The sequence below is a fragment of the Chenopodium album genome, chromosome 17 (assembly GCF_948465745.1).
Source record: "Chenopodium album chromosome 17, dcCheAlbu1.1, whole genome shotgun sequence".
Classification (NCBI taxonomy): domain Eukaryota; kingdom Viridiplantae; phylum Streptophyta; class Magnoliopsida; order Caryophyllales; family Amaranthaceae; genus Chenopodium; species Chenopodium album.
This window is the reverse complement of record NC_137850.1, coordinates 3,620,064-3,631,728: the sequence shown is the minus strand read 5'-3', so window position 1 is coordinate 3,631,728 and position 11,665 is coordinate 3,620,064. Positions and strand designations below refer to the sequence as shown.

General features: G+C 34.6%; 1 protein-coding gene across 1 annotated transcript; it reads left to right on the top strand.

Moving 5' to 3' along the window:
* The first annotated feature begins 1,266 nt into the window (after positions 1-1,266).
* LOC145588513 (F-box protein CPR1-like) lies at positions 1,267-2,424 on the top strand. The gene has a single exon (XM_081645161.1). The coding sequence runs from the start codon at positions 1,267-1,269 to the stop codon at positions 2,422-2,424; it is 1,158 nt and encodes a 385-aa protein (XP_081501287.1).
* Positions 2,425-11,665: the final 9,241 nt, after the last annotated feature.

Here is an 11,665-nt window from a genome sequence, read left to right as displayed (position 1 = left end):
ATAAAATGGTCATTGCAACATTACATTACGTCAATTTTTTGTTTGTTCATGCTTTATATTATGTGTATGTTTTGTCAAATTTTAATTTTTTTTAAATAGACCGTGCATGACACGGGTCCTAAACTAGTATAATATAGAGCAAAACCCATCAGTGAGTTTACTCTCACTCTCGCGTTCGATCGGGCTGCGTTAATGGAGTTTACTACTCCTTGATTTGCTCTTATTACTTGTTTAATTAATTGCAACACCATTTCTTAAGCAAATAATTAAACACCATGAAATTTGTCTCAAATACTCTAAATTATTCAACACTCTCAAATACTCTAAATTATTCAACACCGTTGACTTCTAATGTTGAGAAACTAGAATGATATACTCCCTCCGTCCCTTTTTTACATTCATGCTTTTCTTTTTGGGTATTTTAAAATTACATTTCTACTTTCCTTTTTTAGTAAATAAATTTTTACCAAATATCCCAAATTATCCTTATTTTTCTGTTTTGTAATTAATGCTTTCTCTATTTTCTCACTCTTATTTTCTCATTCTCACTCTTATTAATGCCTTTAAAAAATTCAGAATCCATGTGCATGACTTTAGATGAATATGATTGATCCTTTTATTTTTCACCAAAAAATGTTATTGGTCCTTTTACTTTTAAAAGGATTGATGACATGTGCATCATTAAATATTATTTAATATTTGTTTTATTCAAAGATATCAATTAATGTCTTATAATTCCCATTGTACTTTGTTTTATTGTTTTTTGTTTTATTCCAAGTTTCTTAATTCCCCTGTAATTTAAGAAATAGGAATGTAAAAAAGGGACGGAGGAAGTAACAATTTAGTTGTGCATTCAAATTTATACAACAAATTAGGTGTAACGACTAGTTTACCCCCAAAAAAATTTAGAAAAGGTGAAATTAACTAGCCGTTATAACTCATTAGGTCATAGATATATTGTGTATAAATTAATATATGTAATGGCATTTCATGAAAAATCAAAAGTGGTCAGTGGGATTTAGTGAATTAAGAATTGCAGCAACGAATAGTTAACGGACATACCTTATTAATGGCACGCCATGACAATATAATGTTTGTCAGTGGCATTTGATGAATTTTGAAAAAACCGATGCTCAGTCGCATTTGGTGAAATAACCGTTAATTCTTTATATCTTCCGGCTTCCCTAACAAACTTCAACATATGAAATCTACTGTTCTGTAGTAGCTCACTGTGCTTCTGGAGCTGAAGCTCGAAGTAGGGTAACAATGGCGGCACTTCCGACTGACATAATCATCGAAATTCTCTCAAGATTACCTGTTAAATCACTTGCATGCTTCAAATGCGTCTGCAAATTCTGGAATTCCTTAATGAAAACCCCCAATTTCATCAAACTTCACCTCAATCAAACCCTAATTTCCAATTCTGATCGTCATCTCCTCTTCTGTCATAAGTCTCTTCATTCTGCAGAACTTGACCATGACAACATCTCCTTCTCGGAGCTCCAGCTCCCTCTTTCAAATCAGGGAATTCAGCTGTTTGGGTCTTGCAATGGCATCCTTTGCATTGGCAACAAAACTAAAATCTTGCTGTTCAACCCACTTACCAAATCACATTTTAAGCTCCCTTTCACTTCAATTTCTCACCCTAACAGTTGTCAAGCTTTTCCATTCGGGTTTGGGTACGACAGTAAGTGCGACGATTACAAGGTTTTGAAGTTGGTTCAATGGTATACCAAGGAGATTGAACACGGGTTATCTGAAAATACAAATGAAGTGGCTACCTACCCAGCCTACGTTGAAGCGGAATTGTATAGTCTCAATAATAATTCCTGGAAATCTGTTCAAGGTATCTATGCTTTTATCAATTATGATAATTGTAATTATGGTGTTCTTGTTAATGAGGCTTTACATTACTTGGTGAGCTCCAAGAAATCTCACGAGATAATAGCTAGTTTTGATCTTCAGACTGAGAGTTTCTTGTTTATCGACTGCCCAAAATTGATTAATTATAGTGAGTTTTCTGTGAGGACGCAGTTAACGGAATTGGGTCGATGTATATGTGCTTTTGTTAATTATCATGATAAGTATTTTATAGAGGATGATATGTATTTTATAAAATGCGATATATGGGTAATGAAGGAGTATGGAAACAACGAGTCCTGGGTTAAATTGTTTAGTATTGGCAACGAGTGTCACCTGGGATTTTATCAGATTATGCCTATTGTTTACTCCAAAGATGGGAAAAAAATTTTGTTGGACATTGGCAATGTAGGTTTTGGTTGGTATGACTTGGAGTCCAAAACTTTTGATGCATTAGAATCTCATGGATTTTCAAGCGGGTTTTTGGCGACGATGTGTTTTTTGGGCAGTCTTGTTTTGATTGAAGATAAGCTGCATTCCGAAAGAGGGAAACCTTGCCAGTGATTACGAAACAGTAAGCATAGTTTTTAATTATCTTGCTTTTCTTTCCTTGTTGCCAAATCCCAATTGGCATAAGAGTTTGAATCCTGTTTCGGCTGTTTGCTTAAATGCATTTTTGTATTGTTTTGTGACCTGTTTGGTTTATGAAGGGGACTAACTAATAATCTTCTTGTAAAATTATTATTGATTTGTAAGAGCATCATTAGTGTTGGAGATACTTATATCCTTTCCCGGTTTCTCTCTCCTTTCCTACACTTGACACATCACTTTCTCTTTCCTCCACATCACTTCCCACTATTTCCATCCTTTTACTCATCCTTTCCCTTAAAAATTTCCAACATCAATGAGTATCCTTTCCCACTTTCTCTCTCCTACTTACATATACCCCACCATTTATTCCTTTTTCAAATTACATATATTTATTAATATACTTAATTATTATTATTGTTGAAAATGTTGTTAATAATAATTAATAATAGATCGTTCTATTAACCGACACATTAATTAAACGAGACGAATTCAAAAACATAAAATTCATTGATTAAAAACATGAAATACATTGATTAAACGACACGAATAAAAAAAACATGAATTATGTTGATAAAAATAGCAAAGAAAATAACAAACATAAGTTTAAAAATAACTGAAATGTTTAATTTTCATCGGACCTCATAGACTGTGCCCATAAATGTTCGATCAAGTCGTTCTTCAAAGCCATATGGACGTCTCTATCACGAATTTCCCCTCTCGAAGCTATCAATCTACCGAAATTATCTGGATCATACTGTCCGGGAGTTACGGTGAATGTTGTTGCATTCCTAGTTGAGGACGACCCCGACATATTCTCAGGCTGTTCATCGGCAAACTCGAGTGGATCCTTATAATTTAAATATGTATCACGCTCGTCTTCAACAATCATGTTGTGGATAATGATGCAAGTCATCATAATTTTCCACAACAGATCTACACTCCATGCCAAAGCAGGCTTCCTGATTATTGCGAAACGAGCTTGTAACACACCAAAAGCACGCTCAACATCCTTTCTCGCACTCTCTTGACGTTCAGTAAATAACGTATCCTTAGTTGTTTGAGGGGCAGTAACCGCATCTATAAATGTCGACCACTTTGGATAAATCCCATCGGTGAGATAGTATCCTTTTGTGTAAGTGTTTCCATTAACTGTGAACAGAACTTGTGGAGCACGATTATTTATTATATCATCAAACACAGGAGAACGTTGTAGTACATTAATGTCGTTGCACGACCCAGGAGTCCCAAAGAAGGCGTGCCAAATCCATAAATCCCTAGATGCAACCGCTTCCAAGATAACAGTGGCCGTTTTAGATCGGCCTTGATACATTCCTTTCCATCCAGCTGGACAATTTTTCCATTCCCAATGCATGCAATCAATGCTTCCTAGCATGCCGGGGAAGTTTCTATCCTCCCCTTCTCTTAGAAGACGCTGGATATCTTCCATTGTTGGCTTGCGGAGGTACTTAGTTGCAAACTGAGCAATAACTCCATCGACAAATTGTGAAAGACATTCTCTAGCAGTACTTTCACCAAGCTTTAGATATTCATCTACTTGATCAGCTGAACAACCATAAGCTAACATACGTATAGCCGCGGTGCATTTTTGAAGGGGTGAAGCACCAAGACGCATGGTAGCATCGGGATGTTGTTGGAAATAGCGATTACTTGCACTTAATGTGTCCACAATGCGAAGGAACAGGGGTCTCCTCATACGAAACCTCCTTCGAAATACGGTATCATTGTATACCGGTTGATTACTAAAGTAATCTGCAACTAGATTGTCGTGAGCCACTTCACGATTTCTAGGCACAGTTACCCTTCGTTTTCTCGGACGTTTTTGCTTTTCAGGTTGTAATGAATTAAGCACTGAATTTTGCATCGCAACTAAACGTTGACTCTCATTTATAAAATTCATGACCATGTGATCATAAATTTTATCAGTTATACTTGAGGAGGAAGAGCTTGAAGAACTTGAAGAGATTGAATCTAAGCTCATATTGTGTTTGGTGTTTTATTTTTGGTGTGTTTGTTTGTGACACTAGAAGATAGAAATCATGTACTTTAAATAGACAAAAATAGGATATTGTTGGTCAGAAGATAAGATTTTGTTAAAACATAATTGGTGCACATAAGATATGGATAAGATATGGATAAGATAAGATTTTGTTAAAAAAAAAAATAACTTGCGTACCTTACAATACTTAATTAAAATACAAACATTGCAAATACTAAAATGAAATTAAAGCGAAAACCTACTACTAAGTTCGTCTCTCAGTTTGTTATACATTGCTAATTCCTTGTCATCAAGAACGGGCTTTTGCATTAACCTTTCTAACATTCTGAACTTCATGGCCTCCTCCTTCTGCCTTTTCTTTTCTTCTACCCGGGCCTTTTGTTCTTCATCTCGTTCTCTCATCTGATCAAGTAGTCGCTCTCCCAATTGACCCAATTTCTCTCCCATGTCATTAAAATTTGTATTTAAAGAGTCAAGATTTACACTTGACGAAGTACTTTATGCTTTACCTTTCATCTTTGTCTGTTTTATGCCAAGAGGTCTTTTAGCCCTTCCGCCAACCTCACACTGTGAATCGGGTTGGGATCTTTTACCGCTCCCCCCACTATCTGTAGATGCTTGACCACTCGGTAACATATCGGACTGAACTTTGGACAAGGAGGGATCCCATTTGGGGTATTTCCTCAGAATTGCAAAACAATGCAAATAACAAAACATCTTATTGTTAGTTGCTTTGTAATCTATGTGAGCGAATCTATCCAAATTTTGCTCAGATTCACCACTACCCTTAGTTCGAAAATGATAACCGTAGACGTCAACCCATTTACTTACATGTAAATTTATGTGATCCTATCGATTTTGCAAAGATTTAACGTTTCTTACCTTAATCTCATAGAGATTTTCAGCTCTAGCCTTTTCGTACTGTTGTGAATTTCTGCCCATAACCCGCTTCTCTTGGTCTTGGTTCCCCTCTCCACATCGCCTCCTGCATTTATATAGGCTGATACAAGAGCTTTGTCTTCGGCGATACTCCATGCTTGGTTTTTCCTTTGTGCAGATGTATTGAGTTGCACTTCTGGAACAATTTCGACTTCATCATTGTCAATCTCTTCAAGATGTTGTGCTCCCGCTAATTCTTCAACATGTTCACCACTTAACTCTATTGGAGTAGCATTGCTACTACAAACTCCACCTGGAGATTGATTCATATTTTGAGTTAAATGTTCTGATATAGGGAAAAAAGCGGTATTACCAAAGGCTTGTTGATAGGATTGGGAATTATGAGGAAAATTTGGTTGTATTGGTGGAATATTATTGAAATTTGTTGGTCTTGGTTGACTACTACACCATTGAAAAAATGCAGCTTGAATTTGAGGATTACTCAACAGATTAGGGTCAACAGGAGGATTAGATTGGTTAAATTAAAAGTTTGAATTGTTAGGAAAATTCGGGTTACCACCGTAATTAGAATTATTACGATCCATATTGAAGACTCTAAGAAATAGGAAGTGAAATGGAGAAAAATAAACTTGAAAAAAAGAAGATTAGAGTAATTTTGTGTTTAAGAGTATTGTACAAGTGAAACTGAAACTTTGTGAAAATATAGCAAATTTATACTCATTTTATAGACACAAAAATTTTATGACTGTTGGTGTTTTCGGATTTTTAAAATAAGTTACCGTTTACAAATTATAGCTTGTAGACACCCATTTGTGTCTCCCCAAAACCAAACCCAGTGATGAATACCTTTTGCGTCGAACCATAATCGAATGAGGTAAAAGTGTGAAAAGTCAAGTGTTGCGGTTAGTTTTTATTAAAATCCTTCTTTCTGTTTTCGAAAACCCACTCTATTTTATGAAAATGTCCAATTCAGTTTATTTTGGTCCATGATAAGGGTCCAATAATGGTGTAGTTGGATGGGGCTTGAAAAGACCTTTCCAACGATATATTATAAGCCCAATTCCGATGAATAATGAGGAAGTTATGGCCAAAATACTAAACTGGGCCCAAACCGGATTTTACCTACGACCCAATGATCATGTGGAGGGTCCAAAGGTTTAATCCTATTCCTAAACTAATTAGGATTGATTAGAATCTTCTATAAGTTTCTAAAATATCTTAATTATCCTTTTTTGAAAAGATAAGATCATGGAATTTGATTTGAATATAAACTTTCCTTTTTTAAAACTTTCCTAATTCTATTCGGATTTGAAGATGTTCAAAGATAGTCATATATTATTTTCGTGCCTCATATTTTTTATCCAAATTTTATATGGTTGGATAGATCTTGAAATTATCTTTCCAATGATATATTATAATAATAAATCCGAGCTATAACGAAAAAGATATGAAAGATATACGAAACTCTATCCAAAACTGACACCCTTTCACTATTTCGGCCATATCTTTTTATCTACAAAAGATTTTAATCTTATTCCAATTGCATTAGAAATTAGACTTCAAGATCTTTCCAACGACATATTATATGACTTATTTGGACTTCTAGATCAAAAGATATGATAAAAACAAAATTCGCAAAAACTGTTGTTTACGATTTTTATTTCGATTTGAATTCGGATTTCTTTTCTTATTCTTCGACCTTCTCTTTTTCCTTATAAATAGGGTCTCAAATCTCTGTTTTAATTCATGAATTCTCATCAACTTTCATCAACTCTCATCATCAATTCTCTCTATTCCCTCTCAAGAATTACTTAATTCTTTTCTTTCTCCCTCTCTTTCTAAACTACCTTTTTACAAACAATATTCCGCATTCACAAGACTTAGAGTCTCTTAGCCAAGTTCGAAGTTGCCTTCGCCCTAGACGTGCAAGGTTTGATATTTTCTGAGGGTTTGGTCCAAAACTAGTCTAAACTTTATTTAATTTGATTTCAATTTAATTCTTTAATTGTTCTTTATTATTTTCATTGAAGTTTACTAACTTGTTTATTTTGTTATTAGAAAGAGGTATGAGGCTTCAAAGTAAGTAGATTAGCTTACTCCCTATTTCTTTCACAATGTAGATTGCATGCTTATTATTGTTTAATATTTCTAGTATCATGTTATGATGTTATTTTATGCTTTCTAGTATCATGTTTAGGGTGCCTTTGCTCTTTCTAATATCATGTTAGTACCATGTTAGGTTTAAAGCTTTGATCTTTATTGTTTAGTGACATGCTAGGGTTTGTTATTAATCTTGTTAGTATCATGCCTAGGATCTTGCTATTATTATTAAGCTTTATTATGCCTTATCATGCTATTATCATCGTTATTATTTATTATTGCTTTATTGTTATGTTGCTTGATATTTATTTTTTATCGTTATTGCTTGATCACACCTTTTATGATTGTTAAAGGGAATTTGTACTTGAAATCACGCTTAATAAGATAATTAATAATTTGGTTTAGGCTAATGTGATTTTAACTCAAGTGATCGCCAATAATAGTATTATTTGTGCATTAATTTCAACCAACATAGATAAACAGGGTAGGTTTAATATAATGTTTGTATGTAATTCGAAAAGCGCACATGAATACGAGCAGAACAAAGTAGAGGCCTATTTTATAGGGCGGGTCTTTTCTTTTGTAGATTGGATTCGTACCCTCATCCCCGAACCCTGTTTGGTTCAAGACCTTATGGAGTAGTTGATGGTCCTTTTGGATTGTCTTTTGGGTTTACAAGTTCCTAAAACTTGTTGGCGACTCTTTTTGCTCTTTTTCTTTCCCTTTGGAACGCCACCGTACTTTAGTGTATGATCACAGTGGGGTTCAAGTTTGGGATTATCATAATGCTTGAAATATTCCCTACATAGCCGTTATACTGTTTTGGAGCAAAAAAAAAAAAAATAAAGAAACAAGATGTTGACAAGTGTCAACAAGTTGAGCATCGGATGATTTCCAATATAGCCGTTGTATGCTTTTGTTTGTGATTGTTAAATTAACATGGCACTTGGGCCGAGGCGAGATTTCCTTTCCAGAGAAAGGATACTACAATATCCTTTCCCTAACAGTTATCTTTCCCAAGTAATAGCATCCATCAGGATTGGGAAAGGACACCAAAAAGCCACGGAAAGGATTGTAAAAGGCCTTGATGCTGGTGCTCTAAGAGATGCTTATTCGGGATTGATAATCTATCCTAAATGCTTATTACTGTATTGATCTTGGCTAATTGTCATAGTAAATGTTTACATAAATATTGTTTAGGTCATTGATAATCTATTGTACCTTGTGGGCACATTGCCACATTATATTTTGCTCTTATTCGGGATCTCGCTTACTTTATTGTATAACTGTAGTTACAACTTCCATTAGAAGTTTATCAAGTAGAAGCCTTGGTTGACATTCCCCTCATCTCACCAAAGTATTGTTTAATCTATTGTCGGTGTTTTGCTTCAATCTTAATCCCGTGATATTGTTAACTGGAGTATATTCAGAAGCTCTTTATAACTCTATTTTACTCCCATCTTTTGGGTTTTTTTTGCTTCTAAAATACTCCATTTTTAGCGATTTTGCATCTATTATATTATATTAAACTTTTTTATTAACTTATTATCTTGGAAGGACCATGTTGTATGTAATGTTAATTATGAAACGTCTTCTTCTGTTCTTTAGAAGTACTGTGGATAATGTTCAAGCTGAGGCTATGACCTAATTGAAGACGCTACTGCTGGGACTTTGTTTGAATTAGTGCAATGTAAGTATCAAGCCATCTATATTAATTTAAATTTTCTGTTCTTATGTGTACTTTTGCTTCAGCCTTAGACTCTTTAGAGTACTTTTTTTAATTTCTAAACATTTTTGAAATGACTGGGGTTTGAGCTTACACTTTGAAATGAATGATAGTCTTTTTCTTGGATAGATGTTAACTGAACACTAAGCTGTACATCTGAAATTTCATCCATATTTGAATAATAAAGAACCTAGGAAGCTTTATATAGATTGAACCAAACACAGATTTTTGACCTTGGTATGCATATGTTATTATCGATCCTTCAAACTAGGTGGTCACATGGGATTCTGCACAGGATTAGATTAACTTTTGCTCGTTCAAAAATTTAAATGTCTAATCGTCTATATATCTTTTTGCTGGACTTTGCGAAATTTGAGAGATTCCTGTATGAGCATGATACTTTACAAATTCTAGGGCACAGGGTTCCACTTTTTTATGTGATTAGCTGTATCATCAATACTTCTTTTATTAATGCTGTTAGCTAATGATTTTGAGCTTCCAAACTCATTCCTCTCCCCCTCCTCCTCTTAAAAAAATATGCAAGGAAAAATATGGAGTCTCGGTATTTATTCTATTGATTCTTATTTAAACAATGCTTTCTATGTTCAATTGGTATACACTTCATGCTCATTTATGTGGTTTTTTTTATTTTTTTATTTATTTATTTTTTTTTTCACTCTTTCTGTATTAAAATTATAGGTATTGATTTGTGCAAATTTGGCTTTGGATTATAAGTTGACTAAGCACTACTTAAATTGATTGGGTTTTATATGCACTGAAACTTAGGCATGGAAATTTGGCTGCTTTGGTTGTCATTAGTTGTAGGAGGGGACAACATTGCTTCCATGAGAAAAATCATTTGATAAGTGCAGTGTAGGGGCAGGGAAAGCATTCAGATTGATGCTGTGCACAGTTCTCTTATTGTTGTTGTAACTCCCTGCGTGATGCATATAACTTAGACAGACCATTGAAATGGTGGTCCTTGTTGATGTCCTCTACTTCCCTCCAATAGTCTGGGTCTTGCCAACCATTTGTCTAAAGTCAGTTTAGTGCCTCCTTAATTGCCAGGGCATCATCTGCCACAATAGAGTCGTGGCTTACAAGTCACAATGGGCAGTTGCTTCGTAAATGCCAGGGTTTCAATATCTATAGAGACATAGAGTTAGGCTAATGCAATATTACTGTGCTGCTGTGCAATAACCACAATAACCTTCTCTTTGAAAAGATTTAAATTGATCTTATGACTGATGTTGGCTGGGCTGTTGGCCGTACAGAAATTCTTATGCTTGTATTACCTTTACTACTACTACAATTACTACTACTAATAATAAATACCAATCTTAGACCTTCTTATGCATGATTTTTTAAGTTTCAAACCCTTCTAAAGATGGAAAACGCTGCCCCCTCCTCCCATTTTCAAAGAAATAATTGAAAAATAAGAGAGGGAAGATTAGTCTAGGACAAGACTTATATTCAAAGTAAAGCTAGGAGTGGTAAAGCAATCCAAAAGAACATTAGATGGCATAGTAGGTCACTCTGTCCAATTGGTCTGTTAATCAGTATTTTTAGAATAAGATGTTTCCTGTAAATGCATGTGACTTGTTTATGAGAGTATTAGTATCAAATTGTTGTATTCTTTTTGTATTTTTATTGTGAATTATATATTAAAAATTATATCAAATTATTGCTTGATGCTCCCTAATCTAACTTCTCTGCAAATTGGGGCTTATACTGTAAGTTGTTTGTTTAAGATGCCTTGAGTCTGCAAAAAGTTTGTGCTTTCTTGGTAGAAAAGATAAGCTTTTAGATTATTTTCGCATGAAAGTTCATGGATATGTCTTGCTTATATTAAAATGTTTGTCTTTTTTTCAGTGCTGGGATTTTGCATCGTAAAATTTCCACTTTTGGGGTTTTCATGACCATTGGAGGAGAAGCGGCTGGTTAGGGTGGCTATCTTTTGTTGTACTTCTACTGATACCTAATTAAAGTGGTGAATATTTTCTGGTACTATTTTTAATGTTATACTGCACTTGTACTAGTATGTAGCTTATGGTGTCATATAATTCACTAGTTCTTTTGAGCTTTTAAAAACTCTTCTGTGATGTATGAATCCTAGCAGTGAAATTTGAGTAGAACTGAACAAGCTGCTCTTTGCTGATTACTTGATTTAACAGCACGTTACATATTTTTAATGACTTGTTTTCATTTCACAACCTTTAACACTTTGTTTTGATAGAGGGAAATGAAAGGAAAAGAAGGGAAGAGAAAGGGAGGAAGATAAACTCTCGTGTTTGGGTAAGGGAATAGGAGAAGGAAGGGAAAGGAGAGGGAGAGATCCATTTTCCCTCTCTTTAATAAGTATAATCCCTCCAAATTTGGAAAGATTGGGATGGAAAATGGTTCTCACCTCCCCCATCCCTTTCTTTCCCCTTACCTTCCTCCTCTTTCTCTCCCCTTCCTTTCTTTCCTTA